Raw genomic sequence first — 24,716 nt, forward strand, 5'->3', positions numbered from 1 at the left:
AAGCGTTGTTGTGTGTCAATATAATAAAACTCAATCCGATAAAGTCTAACTTAAATATGAGCATCGCCAACAAGAAGAGGTAAATGAAACAGGTATAATATCTAGTTACCTTATCATAAAGTGAAATACTCACTCCGTTCCATAGTAATAGAGACGCTTCTTTTCAGCACGGAGATTAAGAAAAATTGTGTTAGGTGAGTTAAGTAAAGAGATAATAAAATGGAAAATGAAAAAGGTAAAGAGATGAAAAGAGAAAAAAAGTAAGAGAGAGTAAAGTAGGTGTGGAAAAAAGTGTTGATTTTTACTAAAAAGGGAAATGACTCTATTATTATGAAACGTACCAAAATCGCAAAATGACTCTATTAGTATGTAACAGAGGGAGTATATCCTTCCAAAAAATAACACATTCCAAAAGATAAAGGTATATAGAAAGGTAAATTTTTAAAAAAATAAATAAAATAATACTCCCTCCGTCCACTAAAAATAGAACAATTTGTGTATGACATGAGTTTTAATGTAGAATTGGTAAAGTAAGAGAGAAGAGAAAAAAATAAGAGAGAATGGAGAAAAGTAAGAGAGAGGAGAAAAAGTAAGAGAGAAATAATGTTAGTGGAATGATGTGTGAGGTTATTATTTGTTGAAAATTTTCCATAAATGATTGTGCTCTATTTTTTGTGGACGGCCAAAAATGGTAGTTGTGCTCTATTTTTTATGGACGGAGTGAGTATTACAGAATGGATTAAAAAGTATAAAGTGTAATACTGAAAGTGCAGGTTTTCGGTGTTGTGTTAAATTAAGTGTGCGTCCAACTGACCAGGATGAGAATCCCAACCAAGCTGAGTCGTTGGCACGACGACCGGAACCTGGTATCAAATAAATTCCTCAACCCACTTCTACTGGCTAGTATAGTGGAGGTAAGGGTCGAATCCTACAGAGATGGACATGTTCGGATAATTGTGGTGATAATCTGAAGGGTTTTGGTTAGCTACCACGCATTTGGGGTTGAGTTCTACCTAGGCGGAATTTAAAGATGGTACTCTACTGACTAGTGGGCGTGAAAGTGACCGACATATGGTTGTGTACGTGAAAATAGGGGACAAGGTGTCTCAGGGACAGGTGGAAAGTAGACAGTTACTAAATAAGGAAATTTAGAACAGCAGGAGATATGTGGTGGCTGGGTGGCAACTCTGACAGGTTCAGGTTTGGAGGGTACAAACTTAAATCAAAGGACAAAAGTAAAAAGTAACTAAAAAGCAAAAGTGGTCCTAGAAAAAATGGATTGTGATGTTTTCTTCTTCAACAAGTATGCACAGAAATTATATGAACACAAACTCCATGGATAAACTCAGATTCACAACTTCAAACATAAGATCCATCAATTTAAAAGCTTAAACTCAAAGATTAGCGGCTAATAACTCCAGATTACTCCTACTGGCTAACATGCAAGGTGGTAACGGGAACGCAAAACGAGAAACTCATGCACGAAAACTTAAACTGAGACATGAACTTGAAATTCCAATTAACAAACTCCATGTCTAGCCTACTCAAACGAAGACATGCGTAAACAGTTAGAAAATAAACGCGATTACTAGATCTAACTTTCCTAGGCAGAATGAAGCAGATTCAAACCAAAGAGAGATGCGTAAAACAAACTTCATAACTAAAACGTTTGGATCTGAACGAAATACTTCAAAAGGCAACAAGATTTAAGTTTGCAACAGATCCAATGACGAAAGCAAGTAAGATTAAACTAAGAAAGTGAGTAAAGATTGTTTTTGCCACTCTGGGCGATGAAACTGCTAGTGCTATGGATGAACTGGCTGGAACGGTGGATGATGACTCTCCGATGGACGTCTGGAACTTCAGGTGACCATGGCTGTGGCGAGGAACGAGAAGAATGTGGACAATGCTGAAGGAACTGATCTTCGAGAGAGAATTCTAACTAAGTGTAGTGGTTGGACTCCGAACTAAGAACTCATTCTCTCTCTCCAAGTGGCTTTTTTTATAGGAAGGCTTGCCCTTGCCTTTAGGGTAGACTTCCTTCGCGAAATGACTCTCTTGCCCTTGTCTATGGTTGATCATCCCAGCAATCCTTCTTCTCCATCTCGAGCCTTTTCTCTGGCATGCATCCTGGTCAGTATTGCACCCTTATAGCACTCTTTTCACCTGAGTTATCCGAACCGTCTCCTACTGACTTGGACCCCTTTATCCTGCACACTTAAGCAACTTCTTTGCGGATAATACATGCAAATCACGACATACTGAATAGTAACCAAGGCTAAGAATACGACTTATCAAATACCTTCTCCCTCGGAGAATGATTTTTTATGAAAAAAGGCAAATATGGTAGTTAAGATTTTACCTCTCCATTGACGGAGAAGTAAAAAATACATCTTTAAAATAGAAAAATGTATAATAACTTTTTAAATACCTTTCCCCATAGAGAATGATTTTTAATAGAAAAAAAATAAATATGATAGTTATATGATTTTACCTCTTCATTTACCTCTCCTAGTGGAGACGCTCTTAATAAAACCTTTAACTAAACACGAATTTACTACCTTCGTCCCTAAAAACTACAAATTTTTTAATAAAATAGTTAAAGATTACATTACTATACATCATTTTATTAACTAACTAAGTAACGATTTTTCCTTCAATTTCCCATTTTCATATATCTCTCTTATTTATTTGCATAAAGTAAATTTTCTCATGACTTCATGGCCCGGTCGTGTTAGTAGATTTTGTTTTGTACTACATGTTCGAAATCTTTTAAAGTACTAATAGTTATACAATTTACCTTGGGCTTTGATTTGGGCCCCCATTAAAACAAATTGGGCTCTCTATCATATTGGATCCTATTTTACGTATTTATCGGGAAGCAATGGAGTAATAAATATGGGTGGAGCCTAATTTATAGAGGTGGCATTAATGTCTTCAAAATATGATATATACTCCCTCTGATGGTCTTCTCTATATTATTCTTTCCAAAAAAAATTATTTTCTTCCCATTTTAATTATTTATTACTAATATTTTTATAAAATGAGTATTAAAAAAATAAACATCACTCTCATTTAATACACGTTTAACTTTATTTATTTTGTTCTATACCTTTAAAAAATTTATCGATATTTTTAATTTTGCAGTTTTCTTAAAAATCATAGCTCTGATTCCATTGACCATGGGAGTACAGAGTGAAATTAATTTTGAAGGTAGTACAATTCTGCCCTTATGCTTTATTGATATTATGCTTTAGTGGCATCATTTCTCTTTTTATACATGTTAAGAAGTATTCACTCCATTCGCTATTTATAGTTTCATTTTGACTCGACATGAGTTCTAAAAAATTATTTAACTTTGTGAAGTAAAATAGAAAAATAGGTTAATGGAATGCGGGTTCCACTTTTATGGAGTATATTGATTTTATAATATAATGTGATTATAATAATTTAGATGAACGATAAGGTCCATTTACTTAAAATGGAAAAAACAAAAAGACTTTAAAATACGGATATCCCAAATGAAAAAAATGAGACATTTTTCACGAGCGGAGGGAGCACTGTTAAATACATTCAGTATAGTAAAAATTAAGGCATGCATTGTACGCTTTTATTTGCTCATCCAAAATATGCAGAAAAGAGTGCTGATTTTTAAAAGCTTAAAGTAGAAAATTGAGTGCAATTTGGCACAAGAGAGTGAGTTGGAGATTTGTGGTGGCAAGAATTTCCTTTTCTCTATGCTTGAGATAGATAGAGTAGTAGTGAGTACTTTATTATTCTTCCCCTTCACGTTGCCTTGATCATGAGAAGATCATTTAATATAAAATCCTATAACCACCACTCATTTACTCTTCTCTTGTAGTAAGCAATCTAGCTAGCTACATCCCTTCTTTACTTTGTCTCGCTCTTTTGCAGTGTCGTGGTGGGGCTATATAATTTCTCTCTCCATATGTATAGAATAGTGGGCGTGATGCTTATCCTGTTATCTCATTTGGCTTTTTTGGTAGGGCAAGCTCAATAATAGGTTACAACAATGAATGATGGAGGTGGGTTTGATGAATGCCATGGTGTGGTTACTTTACTTGGAATGTGTGAATACTAAGTTGATGCCACATGTCCCCTGAGTTTTTCATATTCTTATCAAGCATCTACAATCATCTACTCTATATGATTAGCAGTGTTTAATTGTATTTAATAATTGATCTTAATTGTATAATAAAATAATATTTTTTTAAAAAGAGACTAATTTATTGGATAGATCAAAACGAAGAAAATGACTATAATTGTGGACAAAATACTACTCCGAATAGCACTCCCCCGTTCCACCATAAATGCGTCACTTTCTTTTTGGGACGTTCCATTATAAATGAGTCATTTCAATTTTAACAAAAAAAAATTTCTCTCTGAAGTATTTTATTTATGCACCTACTTTATTCTTTTCACTCCTCTATTTTCCTTCTCTCGTACTTTCCTTTCTCCATTTTAACTCTCCAAATATCAATTTTTTAAATCTTGTACCAAAAGAAGTGGCTTATTTATGATGAGACGGAGATAGTATTTAATTAAGAGGTATAGTGCAGTGGTATATAATAGTATAGTACTTCATCAATCTCATTAATGTTAATGCATTTTTTGGGTATTGAGATTAAAAAATAAATATATACTCCTATTAAATTAAGTGAAGTAATAATAAAATAAAATTAAATTAAGTAAAGTGTATTTTTTCTAAAAAAATACACTTAACTGTAACGAAACATTCCAAAAAAATATGACCACCACCGGACACCAGTCATGGATTCACAGTTGTTTTAACGGAATAACTTAATTGTAATGAAACATTCCCAAAAAAAAAAAAAAAAACCCGACCACAATTCAAAGTTGTTAGTATCACCATAACGTAACCGACAATATGGATATTGTCAAAACGACTACGCTCTCTTATGTACTTGATCCTATCTATATTCTCCAGTTAGATGGACCATTTATCTTGCTAGGGTTACCAAGCCATAATGTAAGGGCCTAATTAATCGTATTTCGCAACTGATAAATATATTATTTATTCAGTGAGACACATGCATCTATCGATTAACTTCATTTATTATATATGTGCACTTGACAAAAATAAAACAATCAATATGGATGGATTCATATTTTATTTTATAAATCTAAATCAAACTATCGTGGGACTATACCTCCCTCATGCAATGCTTCATGTATAAATTATAAATAAGTAATTAAATATCCATTTCTTTTACTATTTTCCAGATTTCTCCTAATTTCGAGTTAATGAATTTCCATTTTATACCCATTTACATACAATCAGAACGGAATAAAATTTGATAGAGAGTTAGTACTTTCACGCATTAAATTTTGTACATGTCAAAATATTAAAATTATACTATATTTTGGACTGGGTTAATTTTAGATATAGGCCATATAAATAAGGATTTTATTTTTCATACACTGGATTTCGATCCGCCCATGCATATAGTGTGAAATTGAAATTAATACTCCTTTTTATTAGTATTTTATAGTCTAATTTGTAAATTTATTTGTCGCGACAACTTTGGTAAAATTAATTATTGGGATCTTGACGATTATTAAAATTGGTTACAACTAACACTTGACAACTAAAATAATTTGATAGCTCTATTATTTACATGACAAGAACATGGATGATGAATAGATTCAACACCAACTAGCATATGTCCATCAAAATAAATTAAGACTATATAGCTATGTGGGGGTGGCGTGGGTGGGTGTTGGGGTGGGAAGGGGTCCTATCATTATTAATCAATCGATGATTATTAAAGATAGCAAAGTTTCTTCACGGCTTATCATATTAGTCCATGTCGCATTTTATTCATAATCAAATGGAAATTGATCACCGACAGATGATAATAATGTTGTTTTAATTGCCCTCTTATTATAATCTCCGCATCTAATCTAGAATCTAGATCTTAAAATGCTAAACAATATAATGACCCTTGTTTTTCCCTTCTTGATTTTTTTTCTTAGAAAAAAAGTACCTTTACCATGTACTTTAAAAATGAACACTCATAAACCTAATTATTATCTAAATTTTGGACTTCTTGATCAAGCAATTAATAAAGTGGCTGAGGATATAATATTATCATGCTCTGTTATTGATTTAGTCGAGTAACTCTCTGCTCCACAATATTGAAATATTTATATAAGTAACATTTTATGCACGCATTCGCATATATGAGAAAAACATAGGAGTATTTGATGGACTTATTTGAAGTTACGTAGAAAATAAATAAATCAAATTTTAATTTTAAATAATTTAAAAAATTAATGATATTAGTAGTAATTCTTGAAGTAGTATAAAATAGAGTAATGTGTTTAATTCAGAGTAAATGTACATTTAACTTAAGTGACTGTTACTTTGATAAATGAAATCCATTTTTTAGGTTTGCTTTATAAAATTCATGAAAGAGAAAATAAATTTTTGGAGGAAAAATCTAAAGAAATACTCCCTCCGTCCGTGAATAGAAGTCTCGGTTCACTTTTACCATAAATGGTAATAAGGTCTCGCCTTCCATTAACTCATTCCATTCACATTCCACTCATTTCACTATTCCACTAACTTTTTTCCACTCATTTTTCTTAACACTTCTTAAAACCCGTGTTGATAACAAATGAGACTCCCAATAGCGAATGGAGAGAGTATAAGCAATCATTAAAGCGTTCCCTTTTGCTTTTATAAGTGGAGAATCGGGTCTAAAGAAAGCGTTAATCTTCTAATAATAATCAAATTAAAGAATGAGAAGACACAAATACCTAAACGAGCACAGCTTTCCTAATCCATCGAAATCATAATCTCTTTGTCTCTACCTTAATTTTCTGACGCACTAACATGCCTATATTTTCTTAAACTCCTCCAATTTAGTGAAACTGATCCATACATTTTTTTAAAAAAAAAAATTGTGAGAAAATCCAACAAAATATTTATTTTCTTTCACAATCACTCCACCTATATATTTAATTTTTTTTATCATGCATAATTAATAAATATGAAGCAAAAGCAAGAATCAAGGTCCCATCTATCTTGATCTTGACGTGAATGCAGAGACTTGTGTTGTGTGTTGTGAACGAAGAGAGAGATAGACATAATTTACGGATTGTTATAACAATAAATCACTGTCGAAAGTACCCTCTTTAAAGCTGCCCCAAAATTTGAAAGCTTGTGTCAGTAAATCTCAAGAATGGCAGCAGCCGTTTCCAAATATTTTTTACTGTTTCTGCTGCTGAATTCGTTTCCAAATATTTTTTGCACCGTCACCTACGACAGGAGAGGCCTCGTCATCAATGGCAGAAGGCAAATCCTCTTCTCCGGCTCCATTCACTACCCAAGAAGCTCCCCCGATGTAAGAAAACGTCAAGATTCAGCCTTTTCTTTGAGTGTTAAAGCTGAAGCTTTTCACAATGCAGATGTGGGAAGGGCTGATTCAGAAGGCTAAAGATGGAGGATTGGATGCTATTGACACGTATGTGTTTTGGAATCTCCACGAACCTTCTCCCGGAAATGTGAGATTTTTAATTTCTCTTTGCATTATGTTCATGTTTTTGGTGAGATTCTTCTCTTATTGTTGTCTCTTTTTTCTTGTTTGTTAGTACAATTTTGAAGGGAGGAATGATTTAGTTCGGTTTGTGAAGTTGGTCCAAAAAGCAGGGATGTATCTTCATCTTCGCATTGGGCCTTATGTTTGTGCAGAGTGGAATTTTGGGTTTGTTTATCTTTTTTTCTCATGGTGAAAGTGTTTGTAGTTGTAGACTTGTAGTGGTTATGTTCATTGTGTGTTGTGTGTTTTTTTTGGTGGCAGAGGCTTCCCTGTTTGGTTGAAGTATGTTCATGGCATTACTTTCAGAACTGACAATGAACCTTTCAAGGTGAGATTTATGTGCTTAATATGGGTTAGATGTGAAGCAATCGAGTTTCTAAATGTCGAATTTTGCAGAATGCTATGCAAAAATTTACTGAGAAAATTGTTGGAATGATGAAAGCTGAGAGGTTGTTTCAGTCTCAAGGTGGCCCAATCATTCTCTCACAGGCATGTTTATGAACTTGATATTGTTCAAATAGTCCGAATTTGCAACCCGAATCGCCTGGACTGAATTATGCTAGTTGCATATGTAGATTGAAAATGAATATGGTTTGGAAAGCAAGAATTATGGTGGTGCTGGCCATTCTTACATGTCTTGGGCTGCAAAGATGGCTGTCGGCTTAGACACTGGAGTGCCGTGGGTCATGTGTAAGGAAGACGACGCCCCAGATCCAGTGGTAACACATTGTTATATTCCTAACGCTTTCTTGCACATTGATCATTCAAACTTTCAAGGTGTAGCATTATAGTTGTGCGGTTGGTGATGCTTCATAACATTTATCGACAGATCAACACGTGCAATGGTTTTTATTGCGACTATTTCTCCCCAAACAAACCTTATAAACCGACTATGTGGACTGAGGCATGGACCGGCTGGTACATCTGTTATTCACCACTCCCTTTCAATTCTTGACTGAGAATTCTCAATGATGCTTATCATTGTTTTTGTTTTTGTTATCTCGAGGTTTGAAGAATTTGGTGGGCCGATTCACCATCGCCCTGTTGAAGATCTGGCGTTTGCTGTAGCTAGGTTCATCCAGAAAGGAGGCTCATTCATAAACTACTACATGGTAACTGAATACCAATCAAGAATGATAAGCACTATGCAGTTTTAATTCTTACTATTCACATCACTCATCACGACTAGTAAGTAAGCTAAACGATTCACGATAGCCATTCTTGCAATTGAATTGAAGTTGGGCTAAAAACTAGCACATTTGGTTTTAGAGCCACAAAGATTATAGTTGTATTGTGTATAAAGAATATCAAGATAGTGAATCGATTTCGTGTGTGTTTAAAAACATTGTGTAACCAGTACCATGGAGGAACAAACTTTGGCAGAACAGCTGGAGGTCCTTTCATTACAACCAGCTATGACTATGATGCTCCAATTGATGAATACGGTAATAGAACAGCAACGTTCGACTTTTTTCTATGATATGAGATTTTTACTGATATTTCACTGTCTTATCTTTAGGCTTACCTAGACAGCCCAAATACAACCATTTAAAGGAGCTTCATATGGCCATAAAGCTATGTGGGCATGCTTTGGTCGACGCTGATCCTAAAGTAACAAATTTGGGAAACTACGAACAGGTGTGTCGTATTTCTCATTTGATCTGCAAAAACTTGTATGCATTTGGAGCATGCTTTTGAATTTTCATGCCTTCTTGACATCTAATGATTCTTTCTCCAGGCACACGTATTTGCTACAAAGTCAGGCCGTTGTGCAGCATTTTTATCGAATTACCACTGGGACACAAGCGCAAGGGTGACATTCAACAAAATGCACTATGATCTGCCCCCTTGGTCGATCAGCATACTCCCCGATTGCAAGACGGTTGCATTCAACACTGGCACTGTAAGTTGCTTCATCAATCTCCGGTTTTTACTAAAATGATATTTCTGGTGCAGACATGTTCTGCTTGTTTCTTTCATCTGTTTACACCTTTGAGGTTGCAAACTCTAAGTTCATTATCTATTAGTCTGTTGATGCTATCTCACAAATGGATTTTGCACCATGTAGATGAGATCAAAAAAATCTTTGCCACAAATGTTGCCTACAAACGTCCCGATGCTCTCGTGGGAGTCATTCAATGAGGACATATCCTCCAGCGATAGCGATGCAAGAATTACAGTTTTTGGTCTTTTGGAGCAATTAAATGTCACTAGAGATGCTAGTGACTATCTATGGTATACGACCAGGTAAATAAAAACACACGATTCTCTCCATTTTCTCCGAGAGATTTTTGCAAGAACCCCACAAAACTCATATGGTCTACCTCTCCGTGCAGTGTCCAGATAAGTCCGAGCGAATCTTTTCTACATGGAGGGCAGGGTCCGGTTCTCTCAGTAAATTCTGCAGGCCATGCTTTGCATGTTTTTGTAAATGGAAAATTCTTAGGTGATAATACTTACTCGATCTTTTTTGTTGTTTATTACAAGAAATGCGATATCTAAACGTGAGATGGCATGTTCCCTTATTGCAGGATCAGCCTTTGGAACTCAAGAAAACAAAAAGTTCACTTTCTCGAAATCTGCCAATTTCCACGCTGGAGTAAACAGCGTCGCGCTGCTTAGTGTGAACGTTGGGTTACCGGTTTGTTTTTCCGATCCTTTCCTTCTAAATGCATGAAAGACATTGTATCCTCACTTGATATAGCTTCTTGTTTCGTTACACTGATACGATTGTTTCTTTCCCATACAAGAACATTGGCCACCGTTTTGAAACATGGAGCACTGGAGTCCTCGGACCTGTTACCTTACACGGGCTAGACCATGGTACACGGGACTTGTCACGACAAAAATGGTCTTACAAGGTTCGTATTTTACTTTACTCGTGCTTGTAATTTAAATCAAGCACAAACTTTAAATGAGAGACTTATGCCTTTTTTGCTTTTCAGGTTGGAATGAAGGGAGAAGCCATAAACTTGTATTCGCCAAGAAAAATATCGTCCGTTGAATGGATGAAAGCATCTCTCGCAGCAAACAGGCAACAGCCACTAACGTGGTACAAGGTAACACGTTAGGACCAGCTATAACAATGTGTACTAAACAAATCCACGTTGACTTGGGCTTTACTCTGCCACCATATTTGAATTGAGATCATCTTCCCCTTTAAAGGGCCTTATAAGAGCACTCTTCTTGTTTGAAAGGCTTACTTCAACGCACCAAATGGGAACGAGCCGTTGGCTTTGGACATGATTAGCATGGGAAAGGGGCAAGTGTGGATCAACGGGCAGAGCATCGGAAGATACTGGACAACCTATGCGAAGGGGCAATGCAGCGGTTGTAGGTACGAAGGAACGTATCGACAAGGAAAGTGCCAAGATGGATGTGGGAAGCCAACACAAAGATGGTATGTAAAATTTATGTTGAAAGCATACATTTATTGTTGAATTATGATTTTATTTATAAATATGATGGTTGTTTGTGTAGGTACCATGTTCCAAGGTCATGGCTGAAGCCAACCCAAAATTTGTTGATTGTTTTTGAGGAAATTGGTGGTGATGCTTCCAAGATTTCCCTTGTTAAAAGATCACTTGCTTATGTATAGAATATAAGACTTAGAAGAATAGATTATTATAAAAAATTAAGCCCCAAATTTGAATACTCCATTCTTTGTAAATTATGGATATTCTTGAAACACTGATGTAATATGCAAGGAAAAGAGGAATATTTGATTTGTAAATTATGGATATTCTTGAAACACCAGTGTATTAGTATTATGCAAGAAATTAATGTCCATATTTATCAAAAAGGTTCTCAAATTATAATATTTGTATCAAAATGAGTACCAAACAAATTCTTTTCACACCACATTACACCCCAAACGAGTTTTAATATAGGTGCGGACAAGTGACAAGCATAAATAAATTAAGCACGCCACCATTTTTTCCTTTTCTGGGTTCTTAAATAAAATTTTAAGACAATTCATTATTTTCTTAAAGAAAGACTTATATTTTTAGCTTTTGAATTTTGTTATAATAATATTTGCGGTCAATATTTTTAAAAATATTATTACACGTCTTTGAACTTTGATGTAATATTGATATAAAGATTTTTTGTATTTTTTCAAACTTGAAATTTTCATAGACCAAAATGTCGTTATGCCTTAAGAGCTATTTTTGTTAAATTTCTTTAATTGTTATCCCTTCTCTTATCCCCTCTCTTATTATCTCTTCTTTATGCTTCAAATTAAATAATAATTATATTATGATTCTCTCTTATCTGCATTTCTTTCTTATCTGCATTTTGTCTTTCTCCTTCACAATATGTATACTAAATTATTTAAAGAACAAATAAGAGAGAAAAAAGAAATAAAGAAGATGAAAGAGAGAGGAGATATAAAGGGAGGAAATAAGAAGAGATGATATAGAAAAAGTAGGGAGATAAAAGATAAAACTATAATACGATATAAAATTTAGTCTTTAAGGACTGAAGGATATTTTCATAAAAAAATTAAAAAGTATATAAAAAATTTCTTACAAGGATATTGCATTAAAGATTAGAAATGGGCAATAATATTTTGAAATGAATAAGATCCACAAATAATACTATAACAAAGTTGACGGACTAAAAATGAAATATTGTTCTTTCTTTCCTACAATATACTCTTTTGTGCCATTTTCTTTCTTTTATGCATAAACTTAAAGAAAGTTGTTTGGAGTAATTTAATGGCAAATGTTTTAATGTTAATGACCTATTTTTAATTAATGAGGATTTTAAATTTCATTTCATTTTACCACAAATTTAAATTTAATAATGATATTTGTATTTGTTCGAATTAAATAGAGGGTGTTTAATTTATTGTTCTTTACTTGCTTGTTCCTCTCTCTTTCCATTCCTTTAAGTGACAAATTTTTCCTTTTTGGATGTCCTTCTCTAATTAACGTATTTTTTAATATGAAAATATCATTATTTGTAGTTAATTTTTTTTCTCTCCACTATGCTCATATGTCTAATGTGAAATGTTCCACTAAAAGTAAGAGCGAGAAAGTATATTTTTATAAACATGATGCTTATACATGCAGATAAGTGTTGTGGTAAGTTTAGTCTGTATGTCATCCAAATAATCATATTGGTTGTCGATCATAGATATAGAATCACTGTTGATACAAACAAAATATATAAGTCAAATCACTGCGATCATAAGTGCAACACAAAGATATATAATTACTATCGTCACAAGCACACCAGATATACCAAAACACTGCCAAATCACCAACATGCACGATTAAATTGAAAAAATCTCATCATGAATTGCTATTAATATGATCATCAAATTCTGTCAAATCATCATCGACCATCATATAGACAAAAGAATCCATCTCTTCATCCAATTCTACGCCTCTCTTCGACAACATTCTCACATTCTTCAGTTAATGGATTAATGAAAAATCTCGAACTAAATCTCAAAATATACTTTAAGAGATATAAACTTCACTAACTATTTACCGTGGCAATCTTTATGATTGGATAAACCTATTGAATTTGTATCATACTACAAAATTACCATAGGCATATGGAGTATAAATTTATTCTTAAAAAATGATTCACTATAATTTTCAATTTTTCCTTTTGTTATGTCCATAAATTAGTTTATTTTTATTTATAAAATTTTCACTCACTCATTTTGTTATTTTTAAAAAAAAAAATCTCTCCTATTTTATAAATTGAATATCGCATCTTTCCTAAATAAGACTATTTATAAATAGATAGAAATAATTGCTCAATTGGAATTGTTAGATTCTGAGATTTAAAAAATAGGGGTGCCTTTGCAATTTATTATAATCAAGGGGCACCGGAAATAATATTTTTGGGGGTAAAATTTATACTCGAAAATATATAAGCCTTGTGGGGGGTAACCCTAGGCATAACACCTCTGCTCTGCTCTGCTCATTCTTAGCTTCACTCTCCATCGTCACTCCCTGCGTTCTCTCACTGGCCATCGGCTTCTGCATCCTACCGTCGTTTCACCGCTGCTACCGTACATCCGTTTGAGGTAACAAAACACAAGTAAATTCAGTGTTTAGCTCGGAAGTTTTGAGGTTTCTTTCAATTTTCGAAATGAGGGTTTGAACAGAAACATCCACATTCTCCAATTTAATCGATGCGTTTAATCCATTTCATCTATGCTCCTTCCCTGCATGCGTTAAACTTATTAAGAAAAACAGCAAATGAGGATCCTAGGTGATCTTGATTCTTGGTTTGAGTTATTGCATGTGTAAACTTATTAAGAAAGAATCGTTTTAGCTTGATGTTTCCTTAACTATTCGGATCTGATTGCTCTGATTAACAAAAATAGACATAAATTTTTGGGAAAGAAGCGGTAGCACCAAAGTAGTGAACTACAGTATGTTATTTAATCTGCCCTAGCTAAGAATTCAAGTGTTTTTCAGTGAATTGTCTCGCTGAAGAATGGGTAACTTTTCTTTGGTGACTTGAAAGAATCAGCCATTATCGTGGTAACCTTAACATCGTGTGTCATAGTTTTTGGGATTTATATGTGATAACAATTGGGTTATGATTCTGTATTCATGCATTTTTAGCTGCCTTGTATGGTGATATGGAAACAGTATTAACGGACTCGGATATTGGCCCTCTGATTCACTTATGGCACATGCCTGCTTCTTCGCCGCTGCCACGCGCCCTGTTTTCTTTTGCTCCTGCCACGCGCCTACTTATTTACTGTTAACACGCGCCTGCTGCTTCGCCTTTGACACCCACCCCTTGCTTTTCTTTTAACACGTGCCCATCGCCTACTCTTGGCATTTATTAGTTCCTTATCTACCGGATATTTTTCTTGATGGCAGTTATTTCATTTTGGTAACCTAAGTATGTACTGTTTCTAATTGTTATATATGCTAATGCAGGCTTTCAGAGCTTTTTGGTGCATATCTGGTGCATATTTGGTGCTTGAGCTGCCATGGGTTTTGATATCGAGTGCATAATTGATATTCATTCCTATCCAGGGGAATACTTTTGCCCTGTTTGTAGAACGCTTGTTTATCCTAATGAAGCATTTCAAGCACAATGTACCCACCTATACTGCAAAGCATGTTTAGTGCACATTGCAAATGGTAGCAAGGCCTGCCCTTATGATGGATACCTGGTGACAGAACCTGATTCCAAGGTTATATCCGAAATGACTGTTATGAATGATATTGTTACCCTTCATTCTCTAACATTGTTTATTATTGACAGCCACTAGCAGAGTCTGACAAAGCTCTAGCCGAAAAGGTTGGGAAAGTTAGGGTACACTGCCTCTACTTCCGAAGTGGATGCTCATGGGAGGGTACTCTATCTGATTGCCCATCCCATTGTGCTGGGTGCTCCTTTGGAAATTCTCCCGTTATATGCAACAGATGTGGCATCCAGATTATCCATCGTCAAGTGCACGATCATGCACAGATTTGCCCTGTAAGTAAATAAGCGCATACATTCCTATTGAGAATAATTTATTATAATTATTTGATTCTGATATTAAGGTTCAATGCCAGGGCGGTTATGATGGGCAACAGGCTGTAGCTTCATCAGGCGTAACCAGATCCGTCACAACCCCGATGGCAGTTACTGCGGTGGCGAACCAGACTATTGCTCAATCAGGAGCACCTCAGACCCAGAATCCTCAAAATGTTTCTGCGACACAGTTACCCGGGCAAAATGCTAATCTGCAGGCAAATGTCCCAACTGCTGCTCCTGCTGCTATGCCAGCACCAGATCAGTGGTATCAACAACAGTATCAACAATATTATCAGCAATACCCGGGATATGATCCTTACCAGCAGCAACATTATTATCCTCCTCAGCAACAACAATTTCGACAGTACCAGCAGCATGTGTTGCAAGTGCAAGGTCAACACCAGTCTCATGTCTACTCCCAAGCTGTAGTGCCACCCCAGCCGCAAGGCCAAGCCCCATCCCAGGCCCAAGTGCAGCCACAACCACACCTGCTGCAGCTTCAGCCACCTCAACAGATCAACCCCGCTGGTCAAGCTTCTCAACAGCCTCATCTTCAACTGCAGGCTCAAGGTCAGGCTCAACCACCACCTCAGCCTCAACTCCAAATGATGCCGCAGGCTCAGGCACAACTACCATCTCAAGGGCAGGCCCAGGCTAATGCACCTGGTCAATCTTTAGCTCCAAACTATCAGATTCACCCACAGCAACAACCTCATCGACCCCAAACGCAGATTGCTCAGCAGGCGCTACCACCACCTCCTCCACAGCCACCTCAGTTTCCCCAGGCAGTAGGAGCGCGGCCTCCTGCACAGCATGCACAGGTGCCTCAACACCAGCAAGGTCAAGGGCAGATTCATCACCCTCAAGGTTCCCATGTACAACCCCAAATGCATCCTCAAACTCAAGGCTATGTGCAACCATCAAGCCAGTCAAATGTTCAGAGTCAACCCCAAGCACAACATTATCAGTCACATCCTCAACATCCTGCTTTCCATTCTCAAACAAACCAGCCTGCAGTGCCGGCCGCCCCTCCTCAGGCTCCGCATCCACCACCTCCTCCCGTAAGTGGGCATCATTCATATCAACAACCGCAGGCAGCTCAGAAAATGCATACAGGAGCTCCACAGCAGCATGCTGTGCTTCCATATCCGACTAGTGGGTCTATGCATTCAGTTCAAGGATATGCTCAAACCCTACAGCAACCTACACCTTTACCGCCACCCCAATCTCACAGTTCATTTTCCCAGCAACAGCCATCTGCACCGGTGCCGCTGCAAAATCAGGTAGCTGGCATTCCTCATGCACCGCACCAGCAATTTCTACCTCATGGACAACAACCTACCCATCCAATTCAGCATCGTCCTGTCATGCAGCCAGTTCAACAAGGACCCCCTCATAATTACGCTCAACAGCAGCAGTTTGCTGCCTCATTTCAAGGTCAGTTACACCAGCACGGACATCTCCCTCAACAGCCACATATTCAATCTCAGATGCAGATGCATCCACCTGGTCCCCCTCAACTACAACAATCCCAAAACTATCCTGGGACTCCTTTGATGTCAAATCAGGGGATACCTCCTCCAAGCCAACATATGACATCTGGTGGTTTTGGTGCTTCCAGTCATTCTGGACCTGCCCATGGAGGTTCAACTCAGTCCTCTATCAGTCAAAATCAGAATCATGCAAAGCCTGCCGAACTTCAGCAGAATGCAACTGTTAAAGAAATTAGATCTCCTGAAAAGGAACCGGCTGAAAAAGGATTTGAAGGTGACTCCCTGAAAGAGGAAATGGGGACTGGATTTAATGGAACACTGGTCCAGGATGCTGATCACTCAGCAAAGGATGGTTCAGTGAAGTCTGTTACCAAGCAGGAGAAGGGTGATCTCATGGGTTTGAGGGAGCAAGCAAATGAAGGGGTGGAAAATGAAAACCGCAAAGAAGACGTCCGGACATTGTTAGATCCTGTTCCACTGAAGCAAGCAGACCCTGAAACTGTCATGAAGCTGTCAAAAACTGCTGGAATATCATCTGGAAATTTTGGTAATGAAACTGTCTCAGATATCTCTGTCTCCAGTGCAGAAGGGAATGTTTTACCCCCACGTTCTCATGGTTTCCACCAAGAAAGGTCTCAAGCACAAGGTCAGGGGCAGCCTTCATCAACAGTTGGGGTGCAAGGTCCAGGAGCTTTGCATCATGCCGGGCAATCAGTTAACTTAAGTGAAGGGAAGGTGCCGGGTAATCTGGGTGGTCTACCTAAGAGCTTTGAATCACTATCTGAGACACGTGGGACTATGGGAAAACCTCCCTTTGAAAGTCAATATGGTTCCCAACATGTTAGGCCAATGTCGAGCGATCAGATGCCAGGTTGTGGTGATTGGCGCTCCCTCACCAAATCTCATACCGACGAGCCGAATATTAGAATGAATGGGGGTGCAGCTCCTGACCCCTCTATGTTTGGTTCTAGAGATGAAAATTCAAATCACATGTCCAAGGAGCCAACCCGCACATTTGACCAAGGTAAACTATTGAAAAGATGTTCAAATTCTGTTTCCTTCGTAATATTCAGGTTGTTTGTTTTTTACTCTTCTAAGAGATGATCCTCCCCATCTTTAAATGCAGCACCAACGTTGCTTGATAAACCACTCCATGGGCATAGTTATGATGCTGTATCTAAGTTGGATCCCGGCGCTACAGGCCCGTATTCAAGATTTGTGCCACATGATCAATCTGGTAGACCTGTGCATGGGGATATGTTTGGTCCCGGGCCTGAATTTGGCCATCGTATAAAGCCATTTCCTTATCATAGTCCTGGCAGGGATTATCCTGGCTCGCCATCCCGGCGATTTGGAGGCCCCTCAAGCTTCCCTCGTGGCAATTCAGCTTTCGAGGACCATAATTCCAGGGAAGCACATAGATTCGGAGATGGATCCAGATCTTTCAATCTCTCTTCTGATTTGGTTAGAAATCAATTTCGTGACGACAGGTTTCCTCCTTTGCCTGGTCACCTACGAAGAGGTGACATTGATGACCATGGGAATCCTAGGTATGATGAGCATATGGTTCCTGACTTGCACCCCAACCAAATTGGTGCAGATGATGTTTTTGGCCCTGAAGGACCTGGCCATTTGATGAAGGGAAAATTTCCAGGCCCAGGATATTTGTCTGGTCATTTCAATATGGGTGAGACTGCTGGGCCCGGTCCTTTGCCTGGTCATGGCCGTGCAGGAGAACTTACAGGGAATTTTCCTCGTCCTCCGTTCTCTCAGTCTGCAAGAGGTGACTTGCCTAGTTTCCAACATCTCGGGGAGCCACCCATGAGGAACAACTATCCGTACCATGGAATGCCAAATGCTGTACATTTCTCTGTAAGTGTTAAAGTTCAAAATTGCCTGGTTGCTAGGAGTTGCCTAACTTCAACTCATTTTCATTAGTCACACATGCTATTGGTTTCTTTCAGGGTGGATTGGATTCGTTTGATCAGTCCAGGAAGAGGAAACCTATTAGCAATGGATGGTGCAGGATTTGTGAGTTTGATTGTGAAACAGTGGAAGGATTGGAGATGCATTCTCAGACAAGGGAGCACCAGAATATGACTATGGATATGGTTAAACGCATCAAATTGCAAAACAAAAAGCCAAGGTAATAATCATCTGAAATTGCATACTGTGTACTGTTGCTAAATGCAGTGTAGTATTATCATCAATTTTCATATTTGCTGCACAGAGCTCCTGGTGGCCATAAGATACATGAAGGAGGAAGCAGAACTAGAAAAGTGGGCACTGTTGGCCATGGAAGCAAGCCTTGATCCTGGTTGAAGTTTTTTAGTTGGAAATCTTATCCTGGTAGATTTCTATTTCTATGTTTTTGTATGCATATTCTTTGAATTTGACAAGTTTTCTTATATTCAGCTTCATCATTTCAGGGTGCTGCTTTCAATCTGGAGTGTTTCAGGATTGAAGGTTTTTTGCAATTAGGTTTGTCAATTATGACTCTCAAAGTCCTACTTTCCAAGCATGGATAGTTTTCTTATGGTTCTGTTATGCTTGTTAAAATGTATTGCACTTTAGTTCTTATGATGTTATCAGAATACCTAATGGCGTGATCACATATCCTATAACAGCCTTTTCATTTGTTTCTTTGATCAGCATGGTTTCCAGAGCAAACTTGGTCTGAAGTTGAAAACTTTCTCCTTATCTTCTCGCAAAGTGCACCTGGTGTAACAATAACATAAGTGCTAGAGATCTATATGTCTCTTTTTCTTTTAATGAAACTAATATCAGCATGTATTAGAATGGGAACCCTATGTCATTTGATGATGGACTAAGTCTCAAGTATTTAGCATATATGCTTCCTGAATTGAATGATCTGAAACTGGTGATTAAATTTTATGTTAAAATTGTAAGACTACCTCTTGCTTCTACCCAAAAACTAATCTAGATATAGAAGGATGTATGGATGAATTTAAAGAACCAAGGATGCTTTGCTGCTCATGCATGGTAGCAAACTTGAGCTTTATTTATTTCTTTCTATTCAAAGTAAAAACGAGTATTTGATTTAATGGCTGAAGAGCAACCATAATCTAAAGGGACACCTCTAGGATCTGGTCCAAGCTTGGAGTATGATTTTTAGATGTCTGTTGTCTTGGATTAAATTTCTTTTTCATATTTATACTAATTTAGAAATTGAAGATAACTTGCAATAGGTTTGTGTATTACCTATTTATATTTTATGATATTACTGTGCATAGACTCACAATATGAGTATAGTGGAAATGGAATTGCTAGTAAATGCCAAAAAAAAATAGGTTCCAGAGAAGAAGAATTACCATTTAGTTAAAATAGTCATAAAGCAATACCCACTTTTGAAATCTCAATGCTAAAAAGGCTTCTCACATCGAAACAATAGGTCACTAAGCATTTTGGATGTATTTGTATCAGCTATCAATGCCCTTTAAGCATTTTAATTACAGTTTTGTCCTATAAAATAATTCAGCTAATTGGCTGCTGAGTTGCCTGTCACTAAAATATCCTAGCTCCACTGTTAAGACGACTGTTTAATACAAAAGATATATCTTTCAAGGTTGCTATTAGAATATATATCCTATATCCTATTTCTTGTTTCAGTTTTTTTAATTTGCATTTCTACTTTGTGACTTTGTGTAAGTTATTACTAGGTCACAAAGTCGTTTGTTCTCATCCAAATTACCTATGGTTGTTGTTGATGTAATTTGCATCATATTACCTACGTATTTGGTACCTTGCCACCTAGGTCACTCACTTACCTGTCTAAAGGCAAGGGATACCACTAAGCTACAAGGCCTGTGATAAGAGAGAATCGATTTCTATCCATCATAGTTTTCGTGAAGTTCACATAATTAGGTTCAGTAGTAGCAGCTTGTCTAAGTGAGTGCCAGAGGTTTCACCATCACATCAGTGCAGGCCTATTACATTTATTTATTTTTCCTGATTCCAATCAAGTATATTTCATCCGAAGCTAAATTCAATTTTTCATTGCTGAAAGGAAAAGATAACCTTAATAATCAACACAAGATGCATATATTAATCAGAAAGAAAAATGTATGTTGCAAAGTGTACTATTGAAAAACACTACTAATTTTAGCTGAAAAACAAAACACTGCAGGAGTTTCATGAAGTTTTAGTTTTAGCCCATTAAACTGAAGAAATAGATACGTGATATAGTATCTGGATAGTGACAGCTATATATCCACTATTAAATTCCTTTCTGGCATTTTTATTTTGCCACATACGCTAAGTGATGACTATTTGGTTAGTCTGTGTGATGGCGCGAGTAGGAGCACGAACTTATCATTAATTTTAAGGTCACGTTTATTGTTACTGAATCAGACAGATCATATCCTAGATGGTGTGAGTAGTGATGACTAATTGGTTGGTCTGTGTGATGGTGCTTGTAGGAAGTAGGAACACAAAATAATCATTAATTTTAAGGTGGCATTTATTGTTGCTGACATCATATCCTAGCTTTTGTGGGTATGTATTGTAATTAATCACCTGTGAAGTGTTTGCACTGGCACAATTTATTTTACGACTCTATCCAGTCTTTTCCTTTGTTCTGTTTTCTTTTTCAAATTTTCTTTCGAACCTGGAACCACACAGGAAGAACTTCCATCTTCTTATTCACATACTCAGATATAACAGATGATATAGGGCAGTAACGTAACATGCAAAAACTAGGGTATATTCTATCTTATTTTGGCCTCATACCATTACAATAAAGTTAACAGATTATATAGGGCAGTCACATAACATTTAATACTGAAAATGGTAACTGTGTGCGAGAATTGGTAGGTTACAGATATTTAGTTCTTATCTATATAGTACTTTTGATATCACTTTAATCTTATCTTATTCCTATAGACGATTTCTCTACTATATCCCTCATATCTGGCTATAAAGTAAAATCACCTATAAAACTTGTTGTCTATACATTAGAATTTTGGATGGCCAGAATATTTTTCTATCTGTTCAGAGTGTTAATCATCATTTGACATTCTAAATTAAAATAACTATTGCCAACTCATCTAATTAGTGGCAATCTGTGACTTGAAATCAGGTATAGTACTCCCTCTGTCCCACCTTAGATGGCACACATTTTTGCGCACATGTTTTGGGAAATTGATAATAAATAGTTAAAGTGGAGAGAAAGTAAAGTAAGAGAGAATAATATAGAGGAGAGTCTCTTCTACCTTATTCTCTCTCCTACTTTACTTCTCTCCACTTTAACTATTTATTATCTTTTTCCCAAAACAAGTGCGAAAAAGAAATGTGTCATCTAAGGTGGGACGAAGGGTGTATTATTTAGGAGATAAATATTTCTTACCTCCTTGTTTTGATAAAAGTCAGGGTAATTAATTGATGGATTTTGCTTTTTTTTTTCATATTAAAGTTTTTTTCCCAATTCTTCTTTGAAACCTTTTTATATGGTATGAGACTATTCTTTGTCCTGATAATGATACTTTCTTCTTGAGTTGATGTATTTTAGGTTGATTGTTTTCTCTGGTTGGAATTTCTCTATAATAGATCATTTCAATTCAACCTGTCTTTTCTTCGGGGAAGCAGAAGAGTAAAAAGGCTGAAAGTTAAGCAGGATGGTTGCCCGCTTTTGAATTGGGGGTAAGGACATGGTTGGTGCAGAGTTTACAGGTTGGATTTACCACAGTGGTTCTTAAAATAATCTTTTTTAGAGTGTTCTTTATGATGTATTTGGAATTTGAATTGGGTCATAGTATCTTTGGTTGCCTGCTTCCTATATGGTCTGGAAGCTTTTGAGAAGACAAGCTTCCAAATTTGCATAAACATAGAATACATTGTTTTTGTAGAAATGATAGTGCATCATAATTTTATTTGAATTTAGTAAATAGAGGTCTAATGGAGCAGTTTTAATGATCTCTTGGATAAGGACTTTATTTTGTTAAACACTTCATGGGTAAAAAACTGAAATAGGTTGGTGAAGTGTAATTTAGTTGCTGAGTTAAAGTTTGTCTGCATGGAGAACTTTATCTTGTAACAACATAATAATGGAAATAAAATTAGTTTGCTAGCAAGTCTTCTGTGTTTTTGGTAGATGCCACGAGATCCAAATATTTTTAGGATGTCAAACTAGACATTTGAACAATTCTGGTAACTTCCCATAACAGTTGAATGCAAATGTTCTACATTAGGCTTCATTCAGTTTCACATAAAATCCTTTCTCGTGTATTTGTGGATTTAACTAATTACCCCTCCTACTTTAGTAGAGTATCTTCTTAGACATGGGTTTTTTTCCTTAGTGCTCATAAATTCATAATCTGTCCCTTGTTGGGTACTTCCTGATTCAAGTGAGATCAGATTATTGACTATTCAGAATACTAAAACAATAAATATGGAGATAGGGTGATAGATAAACAGTCTTTGGCCTGATTGTGACTGTTAACATCTGAGTAAATCGTATCCAGAAAAATGACTAATTAATCTGATAAGCTATGACTTCAAAATGACATCGTAAAAGATTTAGAAAAAAGATGATGATGACTGAGACAGAAGCGTGTAGATAGGCTCAAGATGTTTAAATACTATTTGTTGTTTGTGTTTACCTCAGTTCAATGAATAACATGCAAATAATTAATGGGACATAATAGATTTTGCTACTGCTAGTATAGCATTCTTTCTGGAAACTGGTATAACATAGTTTTCTTGTAGTTGTAATTTTGCCATATTGACCTTTCTTAATTTTCCACATTTTGCCTTTTATCTTTTAACCTACTTCTATTTCTTTTCATCAATGATATGAAAATTATTCAAACTGGGAACTAAATATGAGCAGCTTCGTACATTTCCTTAAAACTGGCATCTACTGGCGTTTTCATGTCCCGCTGACAGTCTATTTTGATCTGTAGTCATCTTGGCCCTGTTTGAAATCTTTAGATCTACATAGGAACTGAGTTGTTTGGACATATCTAGTTTTTTGATTTCATCGTGTGATTCTCATGCCAGAATCATAGCACTTATTCATGACACATAGAATGCTGCCTTGAATGTGGGTAATTCAGTAATCCAATATGGTTATGATTATATTAGGCTCTCCGGCAACTAATTCCTTTAGACGCTACAACCTCAGATTTGGTTATGATGTAGGACTCAGAAAACACGAATACTGAAGATTACCTTGGACTTGGTTATGACATAGAATTACCATTTGCGTAGCAAACACAAATACTGAAGATGACCTTGGACTTGGTTATGATGTAGAATTACAATCTGCGTAGCAAACACGAATACTGAAGATTACCTTGGACTTGGTTATGCCGTAATTACCATTTGTGTAGCAAACACGAATGCAGAACATAGAATTACCTTGGACTTGATTTATGACTGGATACTCGGACCAATTAAAACACTAATATCCAACACAAACCATGCTCTGTGATTATATTTCATGCTAATGCACTGCCTAGCTTGGCAGTGTAGCTTGTTTTCCTTTGACTTCTAGGATTAACTATGCAAGAGTCGTCGTTCTTCCTTTGTCTGTCGTTCACTTCGTCTCCCAGTCGGCAAGCGTGGCTTCAAGCTGTAGTTTATTTCAGGGAGATAGGCTGGTGCTGTTTTTTTTTTCAATTATTTTTTTCTTTAATGTTATGTGGTTCTTGGGACTGTATAAAGAGCCTATCTAAATTGTTGATGATTATATAATAAATTCATTTAGTTTGGAATTCATGATTCATATATTGGTGGAGATGTATCATATTATGTGGAGAAAATAATAAGAATAAATAGTAATAGCTCCATTTACCACAGATTCTTTATTTCATAGAATTCGTTGTGTATTAAAAATTCAGAGTAACGTTTTGCACGACTAAACTTGTTTAGCGAAAGCTGTAAGTAAAACACAAAATAAAGAGAAATGCTCATTTATATTCATATTTATGATTAGGCATTAATAGAGTTGTTGAAGTTTACATTTTAACAACTAATTATGACTCATTTGCTTAACTATCAAAGTTGGTAATCCATCGATGCTTGCAATTTTGTTGACAATTCTTACGAATAAGGATATGATTATTTTTAGATATTTTTATTTAGTAAAATTCACTTTGTTCTATAATTGGTA

At 36.3% G+C, this 24,716-nt stretch overlaps 2 protein-coding genes across 4 annotated transcripts; both read left to right on the forward strand.

Moving 5' to 3' along the window:
- The first annotated feature begins 7,124 nt into the window (after positions 1 to 7,124).
- LOC125213984 (beta-galactosidase 3-like) lies at positions 7,125 to 11,388 on the forward strand. Its single transcript, XM_048114813.2, has 18 exons — positions 7,125 to 7,391; positions 7,456 to 7,551; positions 7,639 to 7,751; positions 7,848 to 7,914; positions 7,983 to 8,075; positions 8,162 to 8,305; positions 8,416 to 8,504; positions 8,593 to 8,698; positions 8,944 to 9,031; positions 9,106 to 9,224; positions 9,325 to 9,489; positions 9,655 to 9,833; positions 9,923 to 10,032; positions 10,118 to 10,227; positions 10,337 to 10,447; positions 10,532 to 10,645; positions 10,784 to 10,986; positions 11,067 to 11,388. The coding sequence occupies exons 1-18, from the start codon at positions 7,230 to 7,232 to the stop codon at positions 11,182 to 11,184; spliced, it is 2,187 nt and encodes a 728-aa protein (XP_047970770.2). The 5' UTR covers positions 7,125 to 7,229; the 3' UTR covers positions 11,185 to 11,388.
- A 2,100-nt stretch (positions 11,389 to 13,488) lies between these two features.
- On the forward strand, positions 13,489 to 24,331 carry LOC125215521 (uncharacterized). Of its 3 annotated transcripts, none has more exons than XR_016136634.1 (9): positions 13,489 to 13,632; positions 14,504 to 14,763; positions 14,835 to 15,050; positions 15,131 to 17,609; positions 17,712 to 18,457; positions 18,550 to 18,731; positions 18,816 to 18,934; positions 19,015 to 19,066; positions 22,151 to 24,331. XR_016136634.1 is itself a non-coding variant. In XM_048116958.2 (8 exons), the coding sequence occupies exons 2-7, from the start codon at positions 14,557 to 14,559 to the stop codon at positions 18,895 to 18,897; spliced, it is 3,912 nt and encodes a 1,303-aa protein (XP_047972915.2). In that variant the 5' UTR covers positions 13,489 to 13,632; positions 14,504 to 14,556; the 3' UTR covers positions 18,898 to 18,934; positions 19,015 to 19,236. The 3 variants fall into 3 exon arrangements, 1 of the variants encoding a protein (XP_047972915.2); XR_016136635.1 differs by lacking the exon at positions 22,151 to 24,331 and adding an exon at positions 19,238 to 19,446; XM_048116958.2 differs by lacking the exon at positions 22,151 to 24,331 and having other exon boundaries at positions 19,015 to 19,236.
- The last annotated feature ends 385 nt before the right edge of the window (positions 24,332 to 24,716 follow it).

Source organism: Salvia hispanica, chromosome 3 (assembly GCF_029641045.1).
Source record: "Salvia hispanica isolate PSC_SH4W2 chromosome 3, Shi_PSC_v1, whole genome shotgun sequence".
Taxonomy (NCBI): Eukaryota; Viridiplantae; Streptophyta; class Magnoliopsida; order Lamiales; family Lamiaceae; genus Salvia; species Salvia hispanica.